Below are 23650 nucleotides of genomic sequence, written 5' to 3'. Positions count from 1 at the left end.
ATTATCTGCTTTGTGGCCATATATAGGAAATATATGCTATTATTTAGCATAGTTATACTGACGTTGGCTATGGTGAACTGCTTTAAACAATTATACAATGACATGAAAACATGCTATGCCAACGCATGTCATGAAGCAATAAAAATATTTTCAAAACTCTTTGATCCCTGTGCTCCAAAGGAAAACATGTTTGCAGAGGATTTAATTTCTTATTATTGAGGTTAATAGCCTGTGTTGTAGTTTAAGAAACATAATTTTATTTTCAAAAGTTGTAAAATGTTGAAATCATTTTTTAGAAATAACATGTATGAGTTGGAGGTACTTATGTATATGGCATAACTTTTTCATTTTTGCATTGTACACTTATAACACGTACAAAATATTTGAACATGTTATAAACTGTTCAAAAACTTGTGCATGACATATATTTGTATGTTGTGTACAAGATGTAAGTTTGTACAAATTATAATTTGTACAGAGTTTTTGTACAAGTTATAAGTTTTTTTGACACATACCTTCTTGCACCAGGTGGTACAGTTTTATCTTCTAAAATGGCCTAGTTCGATGTTTTAAATTCAAATTCATATACTCCAATCTAACATTTAGTGTTATTCTATTTGTCAACCAACTAGAAATGGGGATACTTAAATGGTTTAAATTCAAATTCTATTTTCCACCTGATACCATATCCATATACATAAAAGACTTTTTGTGGTCTTATAATGTTTTTGTATTATTGCTCAGTATAAGATTGTATCATGTAGTTGTGAAAATATGACAGAAATATGCGAAACAAATGACTGTGTTTTGATTCATTTATCAACATTACAACTTGTACACATATAACAATGTTACATTGTTGGTCCTTTTAAAGCTGACTTTGCTTATTGTTGAAGGCCGTGAGGTAAACTATAGTTGGTAATTTCTGTGTCATTTAGGCTCGTGTAGAGAATTATCTAATTTGCAATTATGCCACATCTTCTTTTATATATAAAATCAAATGGTACCCTGCAATATTTTCCCGTGAGAAAGTTTATAGACGCATATTTTCTAACGCGATTGTTGACAAAATAGTTTTATCTATCAAAATGGTTTCTTAAGTGTCAATGAAATTATTTTAAAATATGAAATGACAAGGACACAATATAATTACTGAGTAGTTTGCATGTGATGGTGAGGTCACATCCGGATGGGAATTTTAATAGAAAAGATATTTATGACATGATAATTTCATTTTGATAAATAGAGCTCAAGTGTCAAATAAAGTCTACAAATCGTTTATATCAAGAGAATAAACGCTTTTAAACATGAACTATTTTTTAAATAAAGAAGATGACAATAAGAGAAAGAGTTCTTTAGGGTGGCTAGCATGCCAGTTAAAAAGATGAATAAACGATTATAACACAACAATCATATTGTTTTCTGAAAAATAAAAACAAACAAGTTATTTTAAAAATGCATGAGTTTATTTACTTTGCTGTTTCACTAATAAAGTTGCAGCTGGAAATAAGTATATACCCGATATTTACATTGCTTTTGTGTTGTTAAACAACCGCATGCTTTCGTAATAAATTATTTGGACAAGTTTTTTTGCAGATAATGAATTAAGATCCAGATAAAATATCATAAGTCAAACATACAAACAACAGTACACAGAACACAAAACACAACATCGAAAACTTAAGACCTTGCAACACGACCCTCGTCAAGACCTGGGGAGGGGGGTGATCTCATTTGCTCCATAGGCAGATCATGATCTTTATGAGTCATTCGTCGTGTTCGTAGTTTAAGTACAAATCCAGTGATAAATTCATGTCACATTAGAGAAAATGGCAACGGGGGTCCTACTTAAGACAAAGGGATCATTTGCACTGTCATTTGAGAAACCGCTATGTCAATTTCTACATTAAAGTCAATATATATGACAGTTCTCCAAACGTAACAAATACGTGTCCAATCAATTATTAAAGCGTCTTGATAATGTTAGTTTTAGAGAACATTTTGTTTGAATCAGGGTGATTATGTATAGGTTTGTAAATATATATGTTTCACAAACAGAGCCTCTTGTAAGGAGATATATAATATTCATTTACAATTGTGTTGTATACGTTCTGGTTCCCTATGGATAAATAGGATCTCTATGTGTCATCTCATTTAGACATAGCTTGAGAATGTGTCCAATATATATACTAATTGTTGAGGCGAATTTTGAATTCTGAGGACGACTAAAAGTGAAGGGAAGAGTAGTAAAGAATTGAAGAATAAATTTAAACTCTTAGAACTCCCTGGCATATATATGCCTGTTATATGAAGCACAGCCCTATGTTTTGATCTTTGAATAAAACAATCAGCTTTCCATTCTAGAATATAATTTTTTTTACGTGACGTTACAATAAAAGTGGCGAGATAGTCATGTTTTGATTCATCTTAATAAAAATGTTTTCGTTATGTATGAATCAATTTTATTATATATACGAGGGTTTGTGATTACGAAATCACACCCGTGCATTACGAAATCACAGCCATGCATTATAAACAGATGGAACGGGCCTTCGATTAAATCAAAAAGTCGTTCGCTTCTTTAAATAATTGACAACATTTAAAAATTTTTTTTACTCAATATCATAAACAAAAAGTTCAAAGTATGAAAGCTATGAATTCCTGTTTCTTCTTCACGGTAAACATTCTTACCGTTTGTTTAATCGAAAGAATTAAAACCATTTATTCTAAGTGTTATAAAATGGCTTTTTTTATATTGGTCCTGTTATAGATTCGCGGCTAGCTGTATATGAATCTGAGACCAGAGAGCTGTTCTCAGACTTGAATGAAGTTGCCTCATCTGGTTTGGTTAATACAAGTATCAATATATTGACCTTTTCATATTAGCCTTGTAACATGCCCTTTGTATTTATAATGACCTTAGACAGTTGTAATTGTCCTTCGCGTTGCCTCTGGGCCTTGACAACCAAATTTGGTCATTAGTAATACTAATATGGAAAAGTCTATACATTAATACTATAATATACTACGTAAAACAGAAATTATATCTTGTCAGTGATTTTCCCTGATAACTTTAGTTGTTTCTGATTATAAAAGAAAGTCGGAGGATACAAAGAAGACACTCAAACGTCATTACTAGACGATAAACACCATCATGACAAAATAAGAAAGAAAGAAAAATGACCAAGCTTAAACGAATTACAAGGAAAACTGATGATTGACCAAAAATAGTCATAGTTTAATAATTCTTTGGGAAAAAATACTTTATTTTATCACAGTAAAATTCCAAAGTAACGGTGACAACTTTACAAAAACAACAAAACTTTCGTTCAAATGCAACATGCGTAAATTGATAAATTACAACATAAGGAATAAACTCATAAGATCTCCTGCGATAAAAATTAAATGTTGTTGCCAATGACGACACCAATTGAAGAAATGAAACTAGAAACCATCTGAGCACGAACACACAACTAAATTAACTGGAATAATATTATGTTTTTGAGAGGGATAGATGATGACGATACTGACGTTCGTTTTATCGTCGTAGGAAACATAAAAATTTTAACTGGACTTCATTACATCAGAACTGAACTATACATCTACAGCGCTAGTGATTTCATCTAAACAGCTAAACTTTATATGCTGAACGCATGCTTTTATGTCAATAGCGCTATATCTGCAGCACTATCCTACATCAAAAGCTTTATATTTTTAAAAATACATCACTATAACAATACTTTGCATCTTCATTACTGGATTTAAAAACTATAATCATAATGCAACACCGTTTGTAACGTTCGCTTTGACGTGGCTCGGTACATATACCTCCTGTCATTGTGTTATTGTGCTTTAGTAAATAAATATAGGAAGATGTGGTGTGAGTGCCAATGAGACAATTCTCCATCAAAATAACAATCTAAAAAAGTAAACCATTATAGTACTATAGTAAATATTTGTTTTCTTGTCTTGTATTTCTGCTCAATATATGTGCTTTATCTATAAGCTTTTTTGTGTTTCTTTGTTACATATATAATTGTTTTGATAGTGATTAAAAATTTTAACACAATGTTGACTGTTGTATAACGATTTAGACATTTTTACTTATTATGCCAGTTTGTTTTGTTTGCACATCATTGTCAATATATTAGAATTTTGTGCGACTATCACACATGGATGTGCTATAAAACAAGGTTTTATTCATTTAACAATATAAAATTCCCGTACCAATAAAGGTAACAGTAGTATACCGCTGTTCGAAGTCAGGACTAGGATAGTTGTTATTCATTCGTTTGATGTGTTTTAGCTTTTGATTTTGCTACTTGATTAGGGACTTATCGTTTTGAATCTTCCTCGGAGTTCCTTTTTTATTGTCTTTTTCTTTTTATTGGTCAACGTATTCAATTTTCAAAAATTGATCCTATGAAAATTGCAGACAACGTTTTGCAGATTTCAAATATTTTATTTGACGTTGTTTTCTGACAATTCGAATGGAAATGCCAATGTTGTATTTTAATCTCCGACGCAATCAACAGGATCAACTAGTGTCGTCAGAGCTAAAAAAAAAATACAATATTGTTATCTTCTAATTCTTGATAATATGTTCCTGACCGACTAAAAGATTGCTCTGATACTTAAATAGTTTTAAGATTTTTACAAGTGTTTATTAGATTTCCAAAAAGTCAAAGTTATTAAAATTTTGACAATTTGACCCGTGTGCACCTTTATTTATTTATAGCATAACCCTGTTTACTTTATCATATGACTATTTTAACCAGGTTATTTAGAGTAGCACTTCAGAAAATTGCTTTAAATACATTTGCATACACTTTTACTACCACAATTGCGAGACAGGACTCCAATGTATAGGTAAAATAGTATTTATTTTAAGTTTATCAAATAGACTGGCTAACACATTACACTTTTTTATAAATTTATTTTATGCTTTTATCAAAGTAAGGTAACTAACTATCTAATATTTTAAAAAACAAAATGTCAATACTGAGTTAGTAAGATCAATCACTGCGCGTTGCAAAGTGCATTTTAATTCGATCTTCTTATCAGTAGTCAAGAATCGCCAGTTATTGTCTGCCTCAGATCGGTGGCTCGTTTTTGAGGTACTCTGGCTTCTTGATATAAACATTTTGACATTGGTAGAGTTAAACAACAATAAACTATCAAAAGTACAATTATGGGTCTTATGCAGTCTAAAAGCGCGTCTGGCGTACTAAATCATAATTCTTGTACCTTTGGTAGCTATCAAGAATAGAAAGTAATGGAAAATAAAGATAGAAAATGGGAACTTTTTAACTTAAAAAACAAAGAAATGAAGGTCTCCCACCAGACCCTCATATAAACGCTGTACTAAGTAATATTTTCCCGTCAATTTATAGGATTTCTTTCTAAATTGTACAAACATGGAAATGCATTCTGAAGCTGAACCACTGGTCCCACAAATGTCAAATCAAGGATCAATTCGAAAGAAGTTGGACTCTTGTAGAAAGGTTTGTAACTTATACATTTTTTATTGTCTTCTTAACTTTAGTTAAAACAATTTATGACATTGCAGGACGTTATCTCATCTAACCATACGTTATTTGTTATAACAGTTAATGAGAATATTGAGTATCGTTGGTTTATAATATGTTTGGAAACAAAACTCTTTGTTATATAAAAAAGAAGATGTGGTATGATTGCCAATGAGACAACTATCCACAAAAGACCAAAATGACACAAACATTAACAGTTATAGGTCACCGTACGGCCTTCAACAATGAGCAAAGCCCATACCGCATATAGTCAGCTATAGTATGTTTTAGTTTCTATTATTCCTGAGTATACTCTTGTGCATACCTGCTGGCCCACTTGTTTATTTATTCATATCGAACCATAGTTCAAACAAACCCATCTACCAAATGCCTGAACCAAGTCAGGAATATGACAGTTCTTGTCCATTCGTTTTTGATGTGTTTTGTTATATGATTTTGCTATGTGATTATGGACTTTTCGAATTGATTTTCCTCTAAGTTCCGTATTTTTGTGATTTTACTTTCTACAATACAAACACTTTACATATAACAAAGTTATTGTGTCTTCTTTTCTATAAGTTGTCTGTTTATCTTTTTATCTTTAGCCATGGTGTTGTCAGTTTATTTTCAATCGATGAATTTGAATGTCCCTCTGGTATCTTTCGTCCCAATTTTATTAGATTACACGTCCAGTCGATTAATGGGCCACATATCAATGCTTACATTTCGCATATCTCAGTAAACGTGTTATTCAAGGAACTTTTAAAACTAGAAGGTATACTTTTTATCTGAATGATTTTCTTGGAATTGCCACAGATAAACGTCATTAAACGAGGCTACTTTGCAAACATAACGACTTTATTTCTAAGCAGTTTTTTTTTATTTATGTAAAAAAGGATTATGATCAGAAAAAAAGCACTAGAAAAATTTAACGATAGGTGTTTGCTGTTTTTTAATGCACGGGAAGCATCTTTTCGCGATCGACGAGATAAGCAGCAAAAATCAATGATTGTTCTGATTATGTTATTTTTCCTATCGTAATATTGTGATGGATCGATTCTCGATTCGCATTATTGGTGATTGTTTACAATCCCTATACGTCGTACACTCCAATACATAATAAGTGAAGGCGATTGGTTCGTTTAAAGACGTTACTGGTATCGCCGCATCCGCTAATGTCTCTAACGTTAACTGGATATGTCAAAATCTAGAATCATTTAACTAATGTTGGCATCTGCTGTGAATATGAATTTAATTCTTTTACTGTATTATCAGTTAAGGAAAACTAATGAAAACATGTTATACGAATTTTTCCTTTGGTCTTGCTGACGGATAAAATCTTTTCTCAGTGGAGTATGTACATCTCACAAATTAATTAGGTACGATTAGTAAACATGCACGCCAATAAACGTTATTAGAATGTTTTGTTTTGATATTTAGGATTTTGGTGCTCTGTATCTAATAAAAAAATTTAGATAGGTTCTGAGAACATGCAGAAAAGGGAAGTTTTCCATTCAAATAATGGGCGATAAAACTTCCTTTAGTTTAAAAGATCACAGATAATATGTGTAGCAAATAGAAAACATAATGGACATTAGTTTATGATATCATTGCATTATAACTTTATTCTTATGAGGGTCACCTCAGTCTAGAAACTAGACATCGAAAATCATCACACAGAAAGACAAAATGACAAATTAAATAATGTGTATAGCTTTTTCTTGCACTGCGTCAGTTACCTTGTTTTAAGGTAGATAACAATAACACAAGATATTTCTTATATTCATATTGGTAAAGTTATGCTTTGTGAAATGTTTTATAAGTTTTTACACCGTGGCCTATACACAAGTAATTTTTAGGCACTTAATAGCTTGTTGTTCGGTGTGAGCCAATGCTCCAGGTAGAAGGACGTACCCTTTAATGGTTTACTTTTATAAATTGTTATTTGTATTGAGAGCTGTCTCATTGGCACTCACATCACATTTTCCTATATCTATACCGTTATCTGTGACGATTATTCAAGATATACTTGTTCATTATGTTTTCATTTGCAGTTATTCTTACCAAACGTACTTATCATTTTTAATAACGAATGATTTTGTTTCAGATACACATCCTGAATGTCGTAGCCTTTTTAGCAATTGCTGGTTGTACAGTTTACTTATTGTTGGAAATGAAAAACATAAAAAATAACCGGTAAGACTGTAAGAGTGTAAACTGGCAAACAATTATGTAATGATAAATTGATAGACTAATTAGCTTCAGCTTTTTTTTTTAAATGTCTAAAGATTTAATTTCTTGAATTCTTAAAAGTTATAAAATGTTCCATATGTGTTTTAACATTCTTGAATTGACTTTAGAAAAATGTGTCAAAACTCAAAATTACGTCCAACAGACCGCAAAACAAAGGTTCCTTTTAACTAGTAAATCGTGTTTTTTTTAATTCTTTTCTCTGATAGGAATGAAGGAACTGAAAGGATGCCAAAGAATTTACATAATCAAGAAGGTGAACCGAACCTAAGTTCTCAAATAAAACGCAATCAGTCAGCGTTTGACAAAGATGGTATGTATACAAGTAATCTCCGTGGATTCGTCTGTTGTCCATACTTTATATATATACTGACCGATTTTAGAAACGCAACACTAGATTATTTTTTTAATTCACATTTTCAAATATGCATTTTTTTGTAAACAGACTTATGAATAGAATGTTTATTCATTACTTCAATGTTTAAAAAAAAATCCAGTTCGAAAGTTGAGTTGATGAAGGCAGTTTCAATATTAAAAAAATGTGGTATACACTAAAACCCTGGATTTCCCCTTACCAAATATTATTGTCAGAAAGGTCAACCATTTCTGTTCGGCACGTTTTGGTTTTTGTTTTCACCATCTGATTTTGCAGTTGTTCCACCCATTACAATGGGTTTTGGCAAGTATGCAGTTGGAACTTTAAGGTTCGAAATGTTTTTCTGCAGTCGATTCTTTGGCAGTTCATTTAATGAGAAACATTAATGGCATAAATCTGTGCAACATTTCATTGATCAATTTGGTTAGCAGTTGACGTTGCGGTCGTAGACCTGTCTCGCAAATGACGTTGTGCAATCAACTTCTATTGACGTTGCATTGTCACTATGTGTTGATCTGGTCTTTGATGGTCTTAACAAATCATTGTCAGAAGGGCAGTAAGACGATTGTATGTCGTCCAATTGTATTGTTGCAGCACGTTCACGTTTTCCTGTTTGTAGTATTCTAATGGGCTGATTCAGTTTTTTATTCCTCCGTCTTGGCAATATGAATATGCAACATTTGTTAAATGACTTAAGTGTGGCCAAGGACTGTACGAACTGTTTAACAAAGAAAATAAAAAGGAAAAAAAAAGTCTTGGCTCGAAATGTCGCTTTCTGAAATTCGTGCAATCTCAACAATATGTTCAATAACCACAGGTAAGTCAAATGTTGTTTTTTCGAAAGAGAAAGAATAAAATTGAGAATGGAAATGGAGAATGTGTCAAAGAGACAACAACCCGACCAAAGAAAAAAACAACAGCAGAAGGTCACCAACAGGTCTTCAATGTAGCGAGAAATTCCCGCACCCGGAGGCGTCCTTCAGCTGGCCCCTAAACAAATATATACTAGTTCAGTGATAATGAACGCCATTCTAATTTCCAAGTTGTACACAAGAAACCAAAATTAAAATAATACAAGACTAACAAAGGCAAGAGGCTCTTGACTTGGGACATGCGCAAAGATGTGGCGGGGTTAAACATGTTTGTGGGATCTCAACCCTCCCCCTATACCTCTAGCCAATGTAGAAAAGTAAACGCATAACAATACGCACATTAAAAATTCAGTTCAAGAGAATTCCGAGTCTGATATTAGAAGATGTAACCAAAGAAAATAAACAAAATGACAATAATACATAAATAACAACAGACTACTAGCAGTTAACTGACATGCCAGCTCCAGACTTCAGTAAAACTAACTGAAAGATTATGATTTCATCATATGCACATCAGGCACAATCCTTCCCGTAAGGGGTTTAGTATCATACCATCATAACATATATGAGAAGAACATAACCCGTGTCATGCTAACAACTGTTTTTTTTTAATAAATGTGTTTAGTTCCGATGCAAAGACCCTATAAGTGAATCATTATTAACGCCAAAATATGCAATCTTTAATGACCTGGCAACATGTGCAGTATCGTAACTATATCACTTCTTAAAAAGTATATTCAAAGGTTTTGTTAATTTCTGAGGTGAATACTGACACCTTTGTGCTTTATAAAGAATATTTCAATAAAAAAATTGGATGTGAAATACCTGAACGTATAAGAAGTCTGCATGTTGAGCTATATTTACGAATGATGTCCTTATAACGATGATAAAATTTAGTAAATGTTTTGACTAGTTTGTGATATCGAAAACCCTGGTGTAATAATTTGTCAGTAATACATAAATTTCTAAGTATGATGAGTAGGAGAAGTATTTATATGGGGATCAAAACTGATTTGGTAAATGAAATATTCAAAATGATTGTTGCGTTTTAAAATTCAGTCAGTATATTCTGAAATAATGCAATCATTCATTGTTGCATCTTTTAAAGAAATGAAAAGCTGCGAGATTTAGTATTGATATTTCAGGACCTCTACATACAAATACATGTATATGTATATCATATGAAAATGCGAATTCATATGTTTATCGATACTTATCAAATGACATTATTCACAATGATAAAAGTTGGCATAAGTTCCTAAATCACACTTAAGCAATTTTTTTCTAACTCACAATGTTTCTACAATAAGGTTTTGGAACTCAGTAAGTGTCACCAGTGAAATGTTACCTACTTATGTCGCAGGTAGTTTTTCACATTTTTTGGTTTCGTTGTTTTTGTCTATATCATGTGGACTGTTTTAAGTTTTGGTTATTATCTTTATCCTTATTCGATATCGTGCTGTATATTTAAATTCGACTCCCACTCTAGTTATACTAGTAGTATTATTATGATTTATAATACAATTACAATACATTGTCGGTGTTTTTAGCACTGAATACCTTTCATATAACGCGAATATAATTCATATCAAAAGGAGATTGATATTATAAATAAATTTCTATAATGATAGCAATGAATGTATATGTATATGTTCATGTGTGGAAAAGATAGACAGTCAAACTCATAAACCGAAAATAAATTGACAACGCCATGGCTCAAAATTAGAAAGACTAACAGACAAACAATAGCACACATGACACAACATAAAAACTAAAGAATAAGCAACACTGACCCCACCAAAAGCTACGGGTGATGCAAGGTTTTCTATGAGTTATTATTTGTCTGGTTGTTCAATTGAAACATGTAAAACCTTCGCGCTTGTTTTGTATTTCAGATATTCTAAACAATGAGCTTCAAGATTGCATTGGGTCACGAGAAAAAGAAACTTTTCCTGATATTGACTATGCATTTTTCGGCTACAATATTTTAAAAGGTTATCCGCATGCCATTGGCCATGATCCTGGGTTTACGTATCCAATATTTAAAATAGACTACAGTGAAAAAAGACAGTCCGGAGATTGCAGATACTTCATACCTAAGGGATTGGTTGTCATTCCTGATGTGTCATGTGCACTCTCTTTCTCGTCCAAGACTGTAAAAAATACACATGAATTGTCTAAAGCTTTATCAGTATCCACAAGTGTACACGGTGGGGGATATGGTGCCAGTTTTTCTGCGAGTGCTGGATATAAAGAATCATCCCATGAATTGTCTTCAGGGGAATCAGTTTACATATTTTCAAAGGCAAAGTGCCGGTACTACTTCACTCAAATGATGACACAAAAGCCTCCTTCATTCACCGACGCTTTTCTAGATTGGGTTTTCAAATTGAACAGTACAAATGATAAAGATACTTATGTCGATTTTTTTGAAACATTCGGAACTCACTACCAGACATATACGTCTTTTGGCTCCAGATTTATTTATCAATATAAAATGAGTTTAAAAACATATCAATCAGAAAATCAAAAGGATGTATCTGTTGAAGCTGCAGCAAGTTATTCTGGACTTTATAGTGCAGGTGCAGATTTTAAGATGAACTCACACCAAAAGGAAGCTGTAACAAGCTTTTTGAATTCGGTCGAAACGAAAACCATCACAGTTGGTGCACCTCCACCAGAAGATGGTAAAGCTTTGACCTGGGCATCAACTGTCAAAGATAATCCAGTACCAATGGAGTACAGTCTGGAATCAATCGAAAATCTCTTTACGAAAAATTTCATGAGTCGATTGAATGTAGATTATAATAGGATTCGGTATAAAATAGAAGAATATAGATTAGAGAATTGTAAACATCTCCAAATCACTGGACAAATAGATACCTGTGAGGATGAAAGGCCAGGGTTCAGTAAAATGAAAGTTTTGACAAAAACAAAACTTTATTTTCATTACAAATGGGTTAATTTTTCAACGCCTAATGAATGTACACAATTGTGTCTTGATGAATTTAAATGCAAAGCAATTTCATATTGTGTACAAGATTGTACTCAATATGAACACTATTGCTATATGTATGATCATGGGGGACAGTCAAACAAAACGTACCAAAGGGACATTATACCCTGTCAATTGGATGGACGCTGGTGTAATGTTGCAGGCAATGAAAACAAAAATTGGCAAAGTGCAGTATTTTCAACTAAAATCCAACAGCATATGGAATTCAATGTCACTAATATAAAAGGCGTTCGTCGTTCATCATTCAATGCGAAGGACGTGTCTACAAAGAGTGCTTGTAAATCTCGTTGTAAGAAAGATGATTTTTGCGCGGCATATACATTCAGTTCCTCTCCTGATATAAATATGAAGTGTCATCTGTATGCTGAAAGTGGAATAGAGGGACTTTCCGTAGATTTGTACACCAACACTTATTTCATAACTAGTGTAAAATAACATGTATCTTCATCAGATATCTAACGCTCGTCTTTCGATCAACTATGAAGAAAGAATGTTCCATTTCGATACATTATCGAATAGATTATATTAACAAACACTTTTCTCAATTCTTTTAATAGCTTTTCAAATTTATCCTACCAGTTTTGACATCTTCATGTTATGTTTGAATTATATACATCCGCCCGTTAGCATCATGCATAAGATATGATAGACATTGATAAACTTTTACATTGTATGATTATTTTTCTACATTAAATGTACTTTTAATCATTCAAATTGTCGCCTTCTTTATTATTTCTGTTATATCATAACAAATCTTAATTTAGAAATGTTTGAAAATACAGTTACCACCATACTGACGCTCCATAAAAGGGTATCAATGAAGTCCACAGATCAATGAATAATAGACAAAAATAAGATAAAGAATAAAGAATAATGGGTGGTAAAATATAAAGAGTACCTGCACAACTTTAAGAATCGGGTTAAAATTTATACCGTTTACAGAAAGAACAACGTCTAGACAACAGTTATCAAGTAATTACAGAATAGCCAAAACAGGATGGCAGAAATCTATGAATGAGTATATTTCTATCTCACAGTCATTCCTTACAATTTATTCTAAATTGGAACAAGTCAACATGCAGTTAACATAATAAAACGATTTCCCAAAATTGGTCGATCAAAGTGAAAGGTGAAACGAGAAAAATCATCAAGATCAAGAGAAATTATTTCAGGGGAAAATACTTGAAGAAGCTTTTACTTGACTCCCCACTGACACACACTTTTTGCTTGGGAAAAGTCCTTTTGTTTTAATGATATGATAATTATTTCCAAACGCAATCGGTAAATTAGTTTTAACAAAACAGTCCGTTTTGTATTTCTGTTTACTTAATTTTCTTTTCATTTTTGCTGCCTCACTGTTTTAATGAGAGCTTCGCGTCTATCAAAAATTGTAAAAATCGTCATCGAAAGGCAATAATCACAGGGAGGCTTCATACAATTTCTTCTACATTGTCTCAATCGTATATTTTGTCTTGCTGATCACATTTGCTTATGCAAATTTCTATCTATCAACTTATTTTATTAGCTGTCAGGCAAACACGCAAAAATTAGATGGTAAAATTAATCATCAAAAGGCAATAACTCTAATAAAGAGTCGGCTTACCATTTCGACCATAAATCTATTTTAAAACTTGTTTTGTCAATCATTTTTGCAATTGTTCGTGTTTTCTGTATTTATTATAGTTTTCACGATAATACGTAAAACAAATGGTAAAATGTGTCATTTAAAGGCAAATACTTTCTATAAGAAGTTGCTCGACATTTCTCTATTCATAAAGGTTTTCAAGTCAATAATATTCAATCATTTCATTTTATCGGCAATCTTCTATTTTGAACTATGGCGGTAATATTGTTCGGCAAGCGTGGTCATTGGAGGGACTTTTAAACAATATATCAAAATAATGAATAGTGTCAAGTTTGGTTAAATTTGGTCAAGCAGTTTTGAAGGAGAAGATATTGGTGAAAGTCAACGGATGACGACGTACGACGAACGTCAAATGATGAGGAAAGCTCACTTGGCCCATTGGGTCAGGTAAGCTAAAAAGGGACACTAAAAATTGCATGGTAGATACGGTACAAATTTCCAATGAGACAACTGAACACCCGAGATCAAATGACGCAGATGTAAGCTAGTATATATTGTCATATGGCTTTCAATATGAGGAACACTCATACCCTGTACTATAGCAAGCAATGAAATGCCTCAACAAAATTTAATTAAAAACCATTCAAATGAGAAAAACAAATGCCTGATTTATGTACAAAACAACTCACGAAAAACAAACATGTTATACAGAAACAAATGATTGCCATTCAAACATTACATGCTATATTTATAAAAAACTGTATCTAGGAATGAAACATTTTCCTTCAATCAAATTTAGTATATACATTTTTTCCCCGTATATTGATAACATAGAGGGACAGAAGCACAACGATTGATTCAATACTACGCCATACATTGATACAAAATGAAGAAGAAAATAAAATCCCGAGTAATCGTTTTTACTCATTCTTAATCATAATTGATAAAAATAGACATGATATCGAACTTATTCTACTTCCGAATAGTGATTTTTTATCTATTTTTAAATAATAGTAAAAACATGTAATTGATAATATATAAAGTTTTCGAAAATTTGCGGAATGTCCAGGTTACTAAAAAGAAATGTACTGTTATCCTTTTAAAATTGTGTCACGTGCAGAAACGTTTTAAAAATAACTATATCTTTATGATTTTTATTGACGTCACATCAGGTCAAAGGCAGCTCAATTCAAATTTAACATAGACATTGAGCTGCAAAATTTTCTTATTTTCAATACAGCTAAGTGCAACATATACATTGAGCTGCAAAAGTTTCTTATCATCTACATCCGATTTCACCTGGATAGATGCACGCTTGATAAAGCTAGTTGGTCTAGCGAAATATTGCGTTTATTTTCATCATTTTTAAATTTACATACTAAATAGCTTTCGCAAATTTTCTGTTCTTCCCTCGCCGGGATTCGAACCCATGCTACTGTGATATCGTGACACCAAATCGCCTGACTGCAGCCGTCCCGCTAGACCACACGACCATCTGGGCTCTACAAAAATAAAGCTTTCAGTGGCCGTGTGTTACCTTTCCTCGTCACTCGTCAGTTTTAATCTAGCAGCGTACTACAGTACATGATATATAAGGCACGGAGATGTTATTGTTACAGATCAGCTCAATTATCTATAGTAAAGGATCCTACAAATTAATGTAAGATACAGTCACAGAAAATAATTATATTCATAAGTACGTCTGAGTCAGTGACAACTCTACAACAGATTTATCCATCGGATCGCCATCAATGATGGTGATACATGGCTGTGTACATTATGTATATACAACTCGTCTTAACATCAACCCAACAATGTTAGATTTGCAAATTTTTGTTTTTCCCTCTATACATTTTATAAACAAGTCTAAATCAAAAACTGATATACATTTTATATGTATTTTAAACACTTGATATAAATTATATATATATATATATGTATTTTATTTTACGGACGTCATTACGAGATGGTTAACCGTTATAATTTTTTTTAGATGACAAAGGACATGTCCCAATTGTCGTAACTACAGGCCCGTCCCTTTTTCCCTAATTTTACTTATCACCGGGATTGTTCATGAGGAACAGAATCTGCTTACCCTTCAACAGCCTCTACAATTAACCCCAAAATTTGTTAAGGTTTGTATTGGACAGTCATTGGTTTTCTATGTCGTGTTTTATGTACTGCTTTTTGTCGGTTTGTCTTTTTCTCTTCTTGTCATTGCATGCATGACATGAATTTGAATGCACCTTTGGTATCTTTCGCTTCTCCTTTAGTAGTATCTTTTTATTTCTATTTTCTCTATGATGATGATGTTTCTGTCACTAAATGGTTCACAATTTTGCGGCTATGTTGAATGCATCCATCGAACTTAAAATAAAGGATACAACAGATAAAATAAAGACTGTCATATATCTTGACTTACATCTAGAAATTGACATAGAGAGGCGGTTGAAAATAAAACGATGTGACAAAAATGATGATTTCCGATTCCCTATTGACAACTTTTCATTTCTATGTTGTATACGTATCCCTATGCTTGTATTTCCTATCATGATTTTTTTTAAAGCAAAAGGAAGATATTAAACGAAGTGGTGAGTTGGGAATGAGCCCGTTGAATATATATACGGTCACCATCACGAGTTGTTTTACCGTATGGAATATCTATTTCACATAGCGTTGTCAGTTTATTTTCGACTTATGCGTTAGAATGTTTCATTGATATCTTTAATCCTCTTTTTCAGACAGAAAATAAAGAAGAAAAAAACACAAACAATTTTTTCGGGTATTCAAAAACATTCATCATGTATGATATTTTATCTGGATCTTAATTCATCATCTGCAAAATACTCATCCAAAGAAGTTAATTTATTACGAAAGCATGCTGTTGTTAACAAAATAAAGGCAATGTAAGTAGCAGGTATATAATTAATATCAGCTGCACTTTTATAAGTGAAAAAATGTGAAGCTTAAATCTATTTTATGTTTAAATATGAAGGTGTGACGATCAGCCAACTCTCAACACGAGACCAAATGACACAAAAATTAACAACTATATGTAATCGTACGGCCTTCAACAATGAGAAAATCCCATACCTCATAGTCAGTTAACAAATCAAACTTCAGGAAGTACTCAGCAGTTAATGTATATCATAAGGTCATTCCTGGGACCGCTATTATATAATACTTTTATAAATGACATATTCTATTTTTATTGAACATGATACCCTGTATAATTATGCCGATGATAATACTCTGTCATATGCTGACAACAATTTTGAAAATTTATTATATATGTACACTTGAAAGAGAAAGTGCTGTTTTAATTGACTGGTTTAGATTTTGTAGTATGCAGGCAAATCCTTGTAAATTTCAAGCTATTGCTGCTGGTAATGAAACATTCCCAAAAAAGCCTTCTTTTTTTTTATATAGTCAGTAAGAATACCTTGTGATAAGATTGACTATCAACTTAATTTACTCACCACATTAAAACATTTACCGTAGAGCATCTTAACAACTGAATGTTTTAAAGCGCATTAGTTGCTACCTTACTAAATTAAACAAATTGAGCATTTTCCACACATTGGTTTAATAAAACTTTTTTTCCCTTTGGCATGGCATTTTTGCCACAAAAATAGCACAACTAAATTAGAAAAAAAATCAGTAAAGGGCTAACTTTCTTTTATCATTCATTTCAGAACCCTTTTTTAGATATTTTATTTCCTATATTTCACCAGCTTTTATGTCTAGTTTACACTTTTAGCTTTAATATCTAACTGATGATGCTTATATTATATGTCGGTTAAAAGCTCAATAGAGCTTATGTTATCTCTTTGTGTATGCCTTGCCGACTCTAAATAAAGCTTATTTATTTATTATTACAATAAAAGGACCCGAAATGATATCTTACTATATGTATTAGTCAAATGCGTTTTGTTAAAATATACTTTTTGACTTTTTTTATCTGGAAAATGTTGTTTGTGCTGTATTTAGACCCTTCTACAACGAAATTTGTTTACACGAACATGATGAACACGTATAAAAATTGCAGTTTTTATCCAACACAATTTAAGGATTGAAGGTAGATTTCAATTAAGACTTGTTCATATTTTTTCGTTTGGGCTTGTATATTATTTTCCCTCCGGTTTAAATGATCCGTTCATCCTATTTTTACTCTTTAAATTCAAGAGTCTATTTTAAATTGAAGTAAATTATCCTTTTCCTCTTGACCATTGTATATCATCAATATCTGGGATAAATGCTTTAATATAAGATAATACATTTAGGTTGCATACTATGTTTATTATTTTGTCGTGGTGGTTGAATTAAAGGTTTATCGTTTTGATGAACTGTTACAGACAGTCTGAATGACCGTTACATATCTAATGTTTGATGCAGCAGCTATTGTTGTATTTCAACCACTTATCACTTAAAGCCGTAAACGTTGATGACGTGTTGCTGATATGTGTGGACTTCAGGTAAATGAAACTTTGATGACTGTGAATAATCTCATAATAGATACAAGGATTGGAATTTTGTTGCGCTAGACGCGCGTTTCGTCTAAAAAAAAGACTCACCAGTGACACTCGAAACAAAAAAGTTAAAAGGGCAAAATAAATACTAAGTTAATTGCTAGTAGTCTGATGTTATTTATGTATTATTGTCATTTTGTTTATTTTCTTTGGTTACATCTTCTGACATCAGACTCGGATTTCTCTTGAACTGAATTTTAATGTGCGACTTGTAATGCGTTTATATTTCTGCATTGGCTACATGTATAAGGAGAGGGTTGAGATACCATAAACATGTTTAATCCCGCCGCATTTTTGCGCCTGTCTCAAGTCAGGAGTCTCTGGCCTTTGTTAGTCTTGTATAATTTTAGTTTCTTGTGTACATTTTTGAGTTTAGTATGGCGTTCATTATCACTGAACTAATATATATATTTGTTTAGGGGCCAGCTGATGGACGCCTCCGGCTGCGGGAATTTCTCGCTACATTGAAGACCTGTTGGTGACCTTCTGTTGTTGTCTTCTCTATGGTCGGGTTGTTGTTTCTTTGACACATTCCCCATTCCCATTCTCAATTTAAAGTTGGATAGCATTGAAGACCAAGCCAAACACAGCTAGGATCATCTATTTACGATAAACACATGAAAAAAAGTTTTAGTATTTCATAATTCAAAGTTTTGTAAACATTTAATTCATGATTATAACTATATCAATGATAATTTATGTCAAAACAGATATGCTGACTACTGGGCTAGTGCTTCCCTCGGGGATAAAAAATTCAACAGCGGTGGAATCGACTTAAATTAACTCATCGTAGATACCAGGATTGAAATTTTGTATTTGCATCAGACGCTCGTTTCGTCTGCAGAGGACTCACCAGTGGCGCTCAAATAAAAAAAATGTTAAAAGGCCAGATAAATAAAAAGTTGAAGAGTATTAAGGATGTTTTCCTTTGACGTTCCAGTCTGGTTGAAATTTCGTTCTGGAAATATTTCCAAAACATTTGATACAAGTGCAAAATATCACTGAATTTCAAAAAAAGGTATAACCAAACAACCAACTCTGTTAAAAAATTGTGTATTTACAATGATCACTTTTTGAGTAATAAATTTTTCAAATTTTACGACCAACCAAGTCAGTCTTTGGAGCCAGAATTTTGAGGAAATATGTGAGAGGTACAAGAAATGATTTCAACATAATCATGTACATCCATATCTTTTTTTTTGTGTCTTTTCAAATATCTAAGACATTTTTTTTCAATCATTTATAAAAAAAAAAAAAAATCCGGAAATAATATGCATTTTTTATCTTAAGGTGGTACCCAACACATTGACTATTATCAAGTTGACTTGTATAATTTTCATAAAATTTTGACACATGTTAAAATATAAAAATGTCTACGTGTACACCTGAAAGTGCTAAAGAATTTGGAATAAGTAACGTAAAAAAAATCGAAGACAAAGAAAAAAAAAACCCAAAAACAAACCACACAATCAAAATAACATAACAAATTAAAGCAAAAGCAAAAACAAAACAAAACAAAAACAAAAAACAAAATAAAACAAAACAATGCAAACAATAAGTCTGGGTAGACGCTAACGATAGCTTACAAACCAATTAAAAGCATCTATATGCTTAACGTGGTCATTTTGGGAGGCATGGTGTATAACCACAATTGCTTTTACCCTATTAGTTAAACATTTGAAAGATTGAGTAGACTGTATCTTTGTTTAAAATTTAAAAACACTTGGCATGAGTGCAGTACTATAGACAAAATTTGACATAAAATATCATAACTTCTCAGAAAATAACAATCACTGGAAGTTAACCATTCAGATTTTCTCTCTCTTTTTCCTGTAGGCAAGCTATAGTTACCATGTCACCTCAAGTTTCAAAAATGTTCTATAGAAACACCAAATAAATGAAAATGAAATGTAGAATCAATTGTCAAATTCAAATGCGTTTGTTTCGTATTCAACCTGACTATGATTTGGTGGTATTTTACCTCATGGCTTAAAAATAAATTATATGTCATGATGTATAGATTATTGGGTAAAGTTTACTAAATACAGAATGGTTTATAGGGGTACATGCTGTCAATTTCGTGGTCACCGATTTGACTAAAATTCTCTTTAATACTAGATTTATAACAATGTAAAATATTTATCCAAATTATAAATAGTTTAAAATAAGCAATTTACATGGTTTGGGCTTTATAATGAAGCTTCATCTTGTTTGTTTTTTAGTCAAGACCCCATCTTATTAAAAACTATTGAGATGACCCCCAAAACAATTGACGGTCACATAACACGATATAAACATAGACATTAATATGAATAGATATATGGACCTCGTACAAATGGATTTAAGTTGAATGAAATAGTATGTCTTTCTCATATTAATATCAGGCACAATCCTGCCTGTTAGTATTATACCATAATGAAATATGTGAGAAGAACTTAACCCGTGGCATGCAAACAACTGGTTTTTGAATAGATGTGTTTAATTCCGATGCAAAGATCCTTTGAGTGAATCAATATTAAAGCAAAATATTGCAATCTTTAATGACCTGACAACAGTATTGTAACTATATCCCTTCTTATAAGTCTGTTTAAATGTTTTGTTAGCCGTTGATGTGAATACTGACATAATTGTGCTTGGTAAAGAATATTACTATAAAAGATTGGAAGTGAAATACTAGATGTCTGCATGCTGAGTTATTTTTACGAATTATTTCCTTATACCAATGATAAAATTTAGTAAATGTTTTGACTAGTTTGTGATATGGAAAACCCTGGTGTTATTATTCTTCAGTAATACATAAATTTCTGTCGCTAAAATCTTTTATGTTGTTACATACATGAGCGAATCACACCATAACATGATGACAAAGGAACGTCACCCTCTACAAATGGATAATTAACGATAGGAAATGAAAAATCATCTCTTTTATCATAATATTTTGTATTAAGCTTCCAGTTAATGATATAAACCGAGGAAAGGGCCATGGTCAGTTAGTTTTAGCTTTATCTAATGTAACTTCAACAGGATAAATTTCTTTAGTATACATACAGGTCATCATTATTGAGAGCCAATATAACATCCAAATATCTAAAAGTATCATTAAATATTTGTATCAAATGTTGTTTCGATGGGTCTTTGCTGATTTTAGTCATAAATTGTAACTCATAACAATACAAAAACAGGTCCATGATAAGTGGTGAACAGAAAGTCCTCATTGGAATTCCAATAAATTGACGAAATAAGGAATCTGCAGAGCGAAAAAAAATGTTACCAAGTAAAAATTCAAGCGCAGATATAGTGTCCAATTGACATAGTTCTTTTGTTTGTTGCTACTAAAAAATTATATAAAAAAGATTCTGTATCTGTTTGATTTCGAATTAAAAGTTATAAGTACAGGTAAATTTTCGATTTTACCTGTATAATTTATTTTTGTTTGTTCGTGGAACTAATCAATCAACAATCAATCAAATGTTTTACCTTAGTTTCACTTTCAAAGATGTCATTCTTTACTATTAATAGCCGTACATGCATCAATCATTCATTATCCATCTCTAGCTAAGGGGTTAAATTGCAGTTCACATGAATACGGATTCAATGAGGTCGATTTATTCACTTGCATGTGGATAATTCATCATCGATGTTTCTTAGCTTATTTCTACAAAATTAAAACATTGAGCTGCTAATAGCGAATTATGATTTCATTATTTCACTTTTTAAAATGATTGAACAAAAAAAATCATGTTTCTTGTAGATTCGTATTTATAGTTTGATATGACCAATGTATACAAAGTAATCATAGATAATAGTATCAGGGTTAAAAGTGAAAGGCGTGTTTTGTCTACAAAAAACGTGTCTGTGAAGTATAATTTTAGTTGTAGCTCATTAGTTAAGAGTCATATCATCATTTTGATTTGAATTTCATTTTCATTTTTTGTTGGTGGGTATCACAATTTTCTCAATGACTTTGTTTCAGCCTTTGACGAAATTGTTTTCGAATCCAGATAATTACATTGGGTTAACATATAAAAAAGTATGGTGTAAGGTATTGGAGCACTTTATTTGTTAACATTAAAAACAAAAATCATGAACAAAATACATTTAACAATATACAAATATGATTGAAAATGAAACCATGATATTTTACAGCACAAACATAAATGGCAGTCACAATCTTATAGTATATCAAAAGACAAAATCATTCTTTTTTTCATATTGAGAAATGATGCAATCATCTGTCAAACTAAAGACATTAATCATGATATATTTAGTATCAATGGAACAATATGAATAGCTTTACATGTAATAATGTCATAACTTATCTATCTATCTTTTTTTACAAATTTTATCTTTTTATACTAACTGTTATACTTTAGAAAAAGTGGATTTAATTCATCACTTCAAACCTAGGATGTTTCACATGATTAAATTTGGTTAGTTATTCATGTAAAGCCAATGCATTACATCAGTACAAAGATAAATAGTCAAATAACTTAAAATCCAGTTTTGTCTTCTGTCATGGCATCAAAGGGAAGTAACAGCAACTTAACTATTCTTTATTGTCTAACATTGTATTTAAATATGCTTCCATTTAAAGAAAGTTAACTTCATTTGTTTTAATAATAAATGTTTTTCTTAACAAACTTATTTTAACAGCTATATCAAATTCTATGATATAAATACAATATATTTCCCCCTCGTGCAAAATAACCTATACACAATAAACCATAACAAATATAAAAATAAAATAAACTAATTTATCTAACAAATTATCAAAAATAAACCTCTTGCAATAAAAACCACTTACAGCACATACACTATCTATGTCCAGTTACGAAGGATATCTAGATCAAATAATAAATATGTTGTCCATATTTCCATTAATAACAGAAATAAGAATCCGACATCTTAAAAGTTAATTTTTCATAGAAAAAAAATGTGTTTTTGAAATTCAAAATGAAAACATTTTCAGAAATAAAATTTTCTTCCACAAAATTCAAAATACATTATTCATCAAATTTATAGACAAAATAAGTGCAAAGTGTACAATACAAGCATCTGTTGTTATACTCTCATAAATACCTTGCTATAGTACAACTTTTACAGCACATACAAAGTCTGTGTCCAGTTACAAAGGATATCAAGATCAAATAATAAATGTTATGTATATATTTCCATAACTGAAAAAGCTTCCAACAAATTAAAGTTTATTTTTCATACAAAAAATGTTTGCTTTTGGTTATCCATATGAAAACATTTTCTGAAATTACATTTTCTTCCACAAAATTTTAAATGCATTATTCATCAAATTTATAGACAAAAATTAAACATCTTGCAATAGTACAGCATTTACAGCACATACATAATCTGTGTCCAGTTTGATATATAAGTTCAAAGAAAAAATATAATGTTCATATTTCCATAAATGAAAGAAATTAGCTTCAAACAAAGTTTATTTTTCATAGAAAAAAATGTTTTGCTTTGAAATTCAATATGA

General features: G+C 31.4%; 1 protein-coding gene across 2 annotated transcripts; it reads left to right on the top strand.

Moving 5' to 3' along the window:
* Positions 1-4834: 4834 nt before the first annotated feature.
* Positions 4835-12710, top strand: LOC134682065 (uncharacterized). Of its 2 annotated transcripts, none has more exons than XM_063541666.1 (5): positions 4835-4869; positions 5394-5504; positions 7636-7724; positions 7988-8091; positions 10922-12710. In XM_063541666.1, exons 2-5 carry the CDS (start codon positions 5418-5420, stop codon positions 12475-12477), a joined length of 1836 nt encoding a protein of 611 aa, XP_063397736.1. In that variant the 5' UTR covers positions 4835-4869; positions 5394-5417; the 3' UTR covers positions 12478-12710. The 2 variants fall into 2 exon arrangements, with proteins under 2 accessions (XP_063397736.1, XP_063397738.1); XM_063541668.1 differs by having other exon boundaries at positions 4858-4877.
* Positions 12711-23650: the final 10940 nt, after the last annotated feature.

Source organism: Mytilus trossulus, chromosome 8 (genome assembly GCF_036588685.1).
Source record: "Mytilus trossulus isolate FHL-02 chromosome 8, PNRI_Mtr1.1.1.hap1, whole genome shotgun sequence".
NCBI lineage: Eukaryota > Metazoa > Mollusca > Bivalvia > Mytilida > Mytilidae > Mytilus > Mytilus trossulus.
The sequence above is the reverse complement of the archived record's forward strand: the minus strand, read 5'-3'. Positions and strand labels throughout refer to the sequence as shown.

Excerpts from the sequence above, each read along its gene's own strand:
- LOC134682065 (XM_063541666.1), top strand. The coding sequence starts at position 5,418 with ATGGAAATGCATTCTGAAGCTGAACCACTGGTCCCACAAATGTCAAAT. Across the intron at positions 5,505-7,635 it reads AGTTGGACTCTTGTAGAAAG|ATACACATCCTGAATGTCGT; the intron begins GTTTGTAACTTA and ends ATTTTGTTTCAG. Across the intron at positions 8,092-10,921 it reads GTCAGCGTTTGACAAAGATG|ATATTCTAAACAATGAGCTT; the intron begins GTATGTATACAA and ends TTTGTATTTCAG.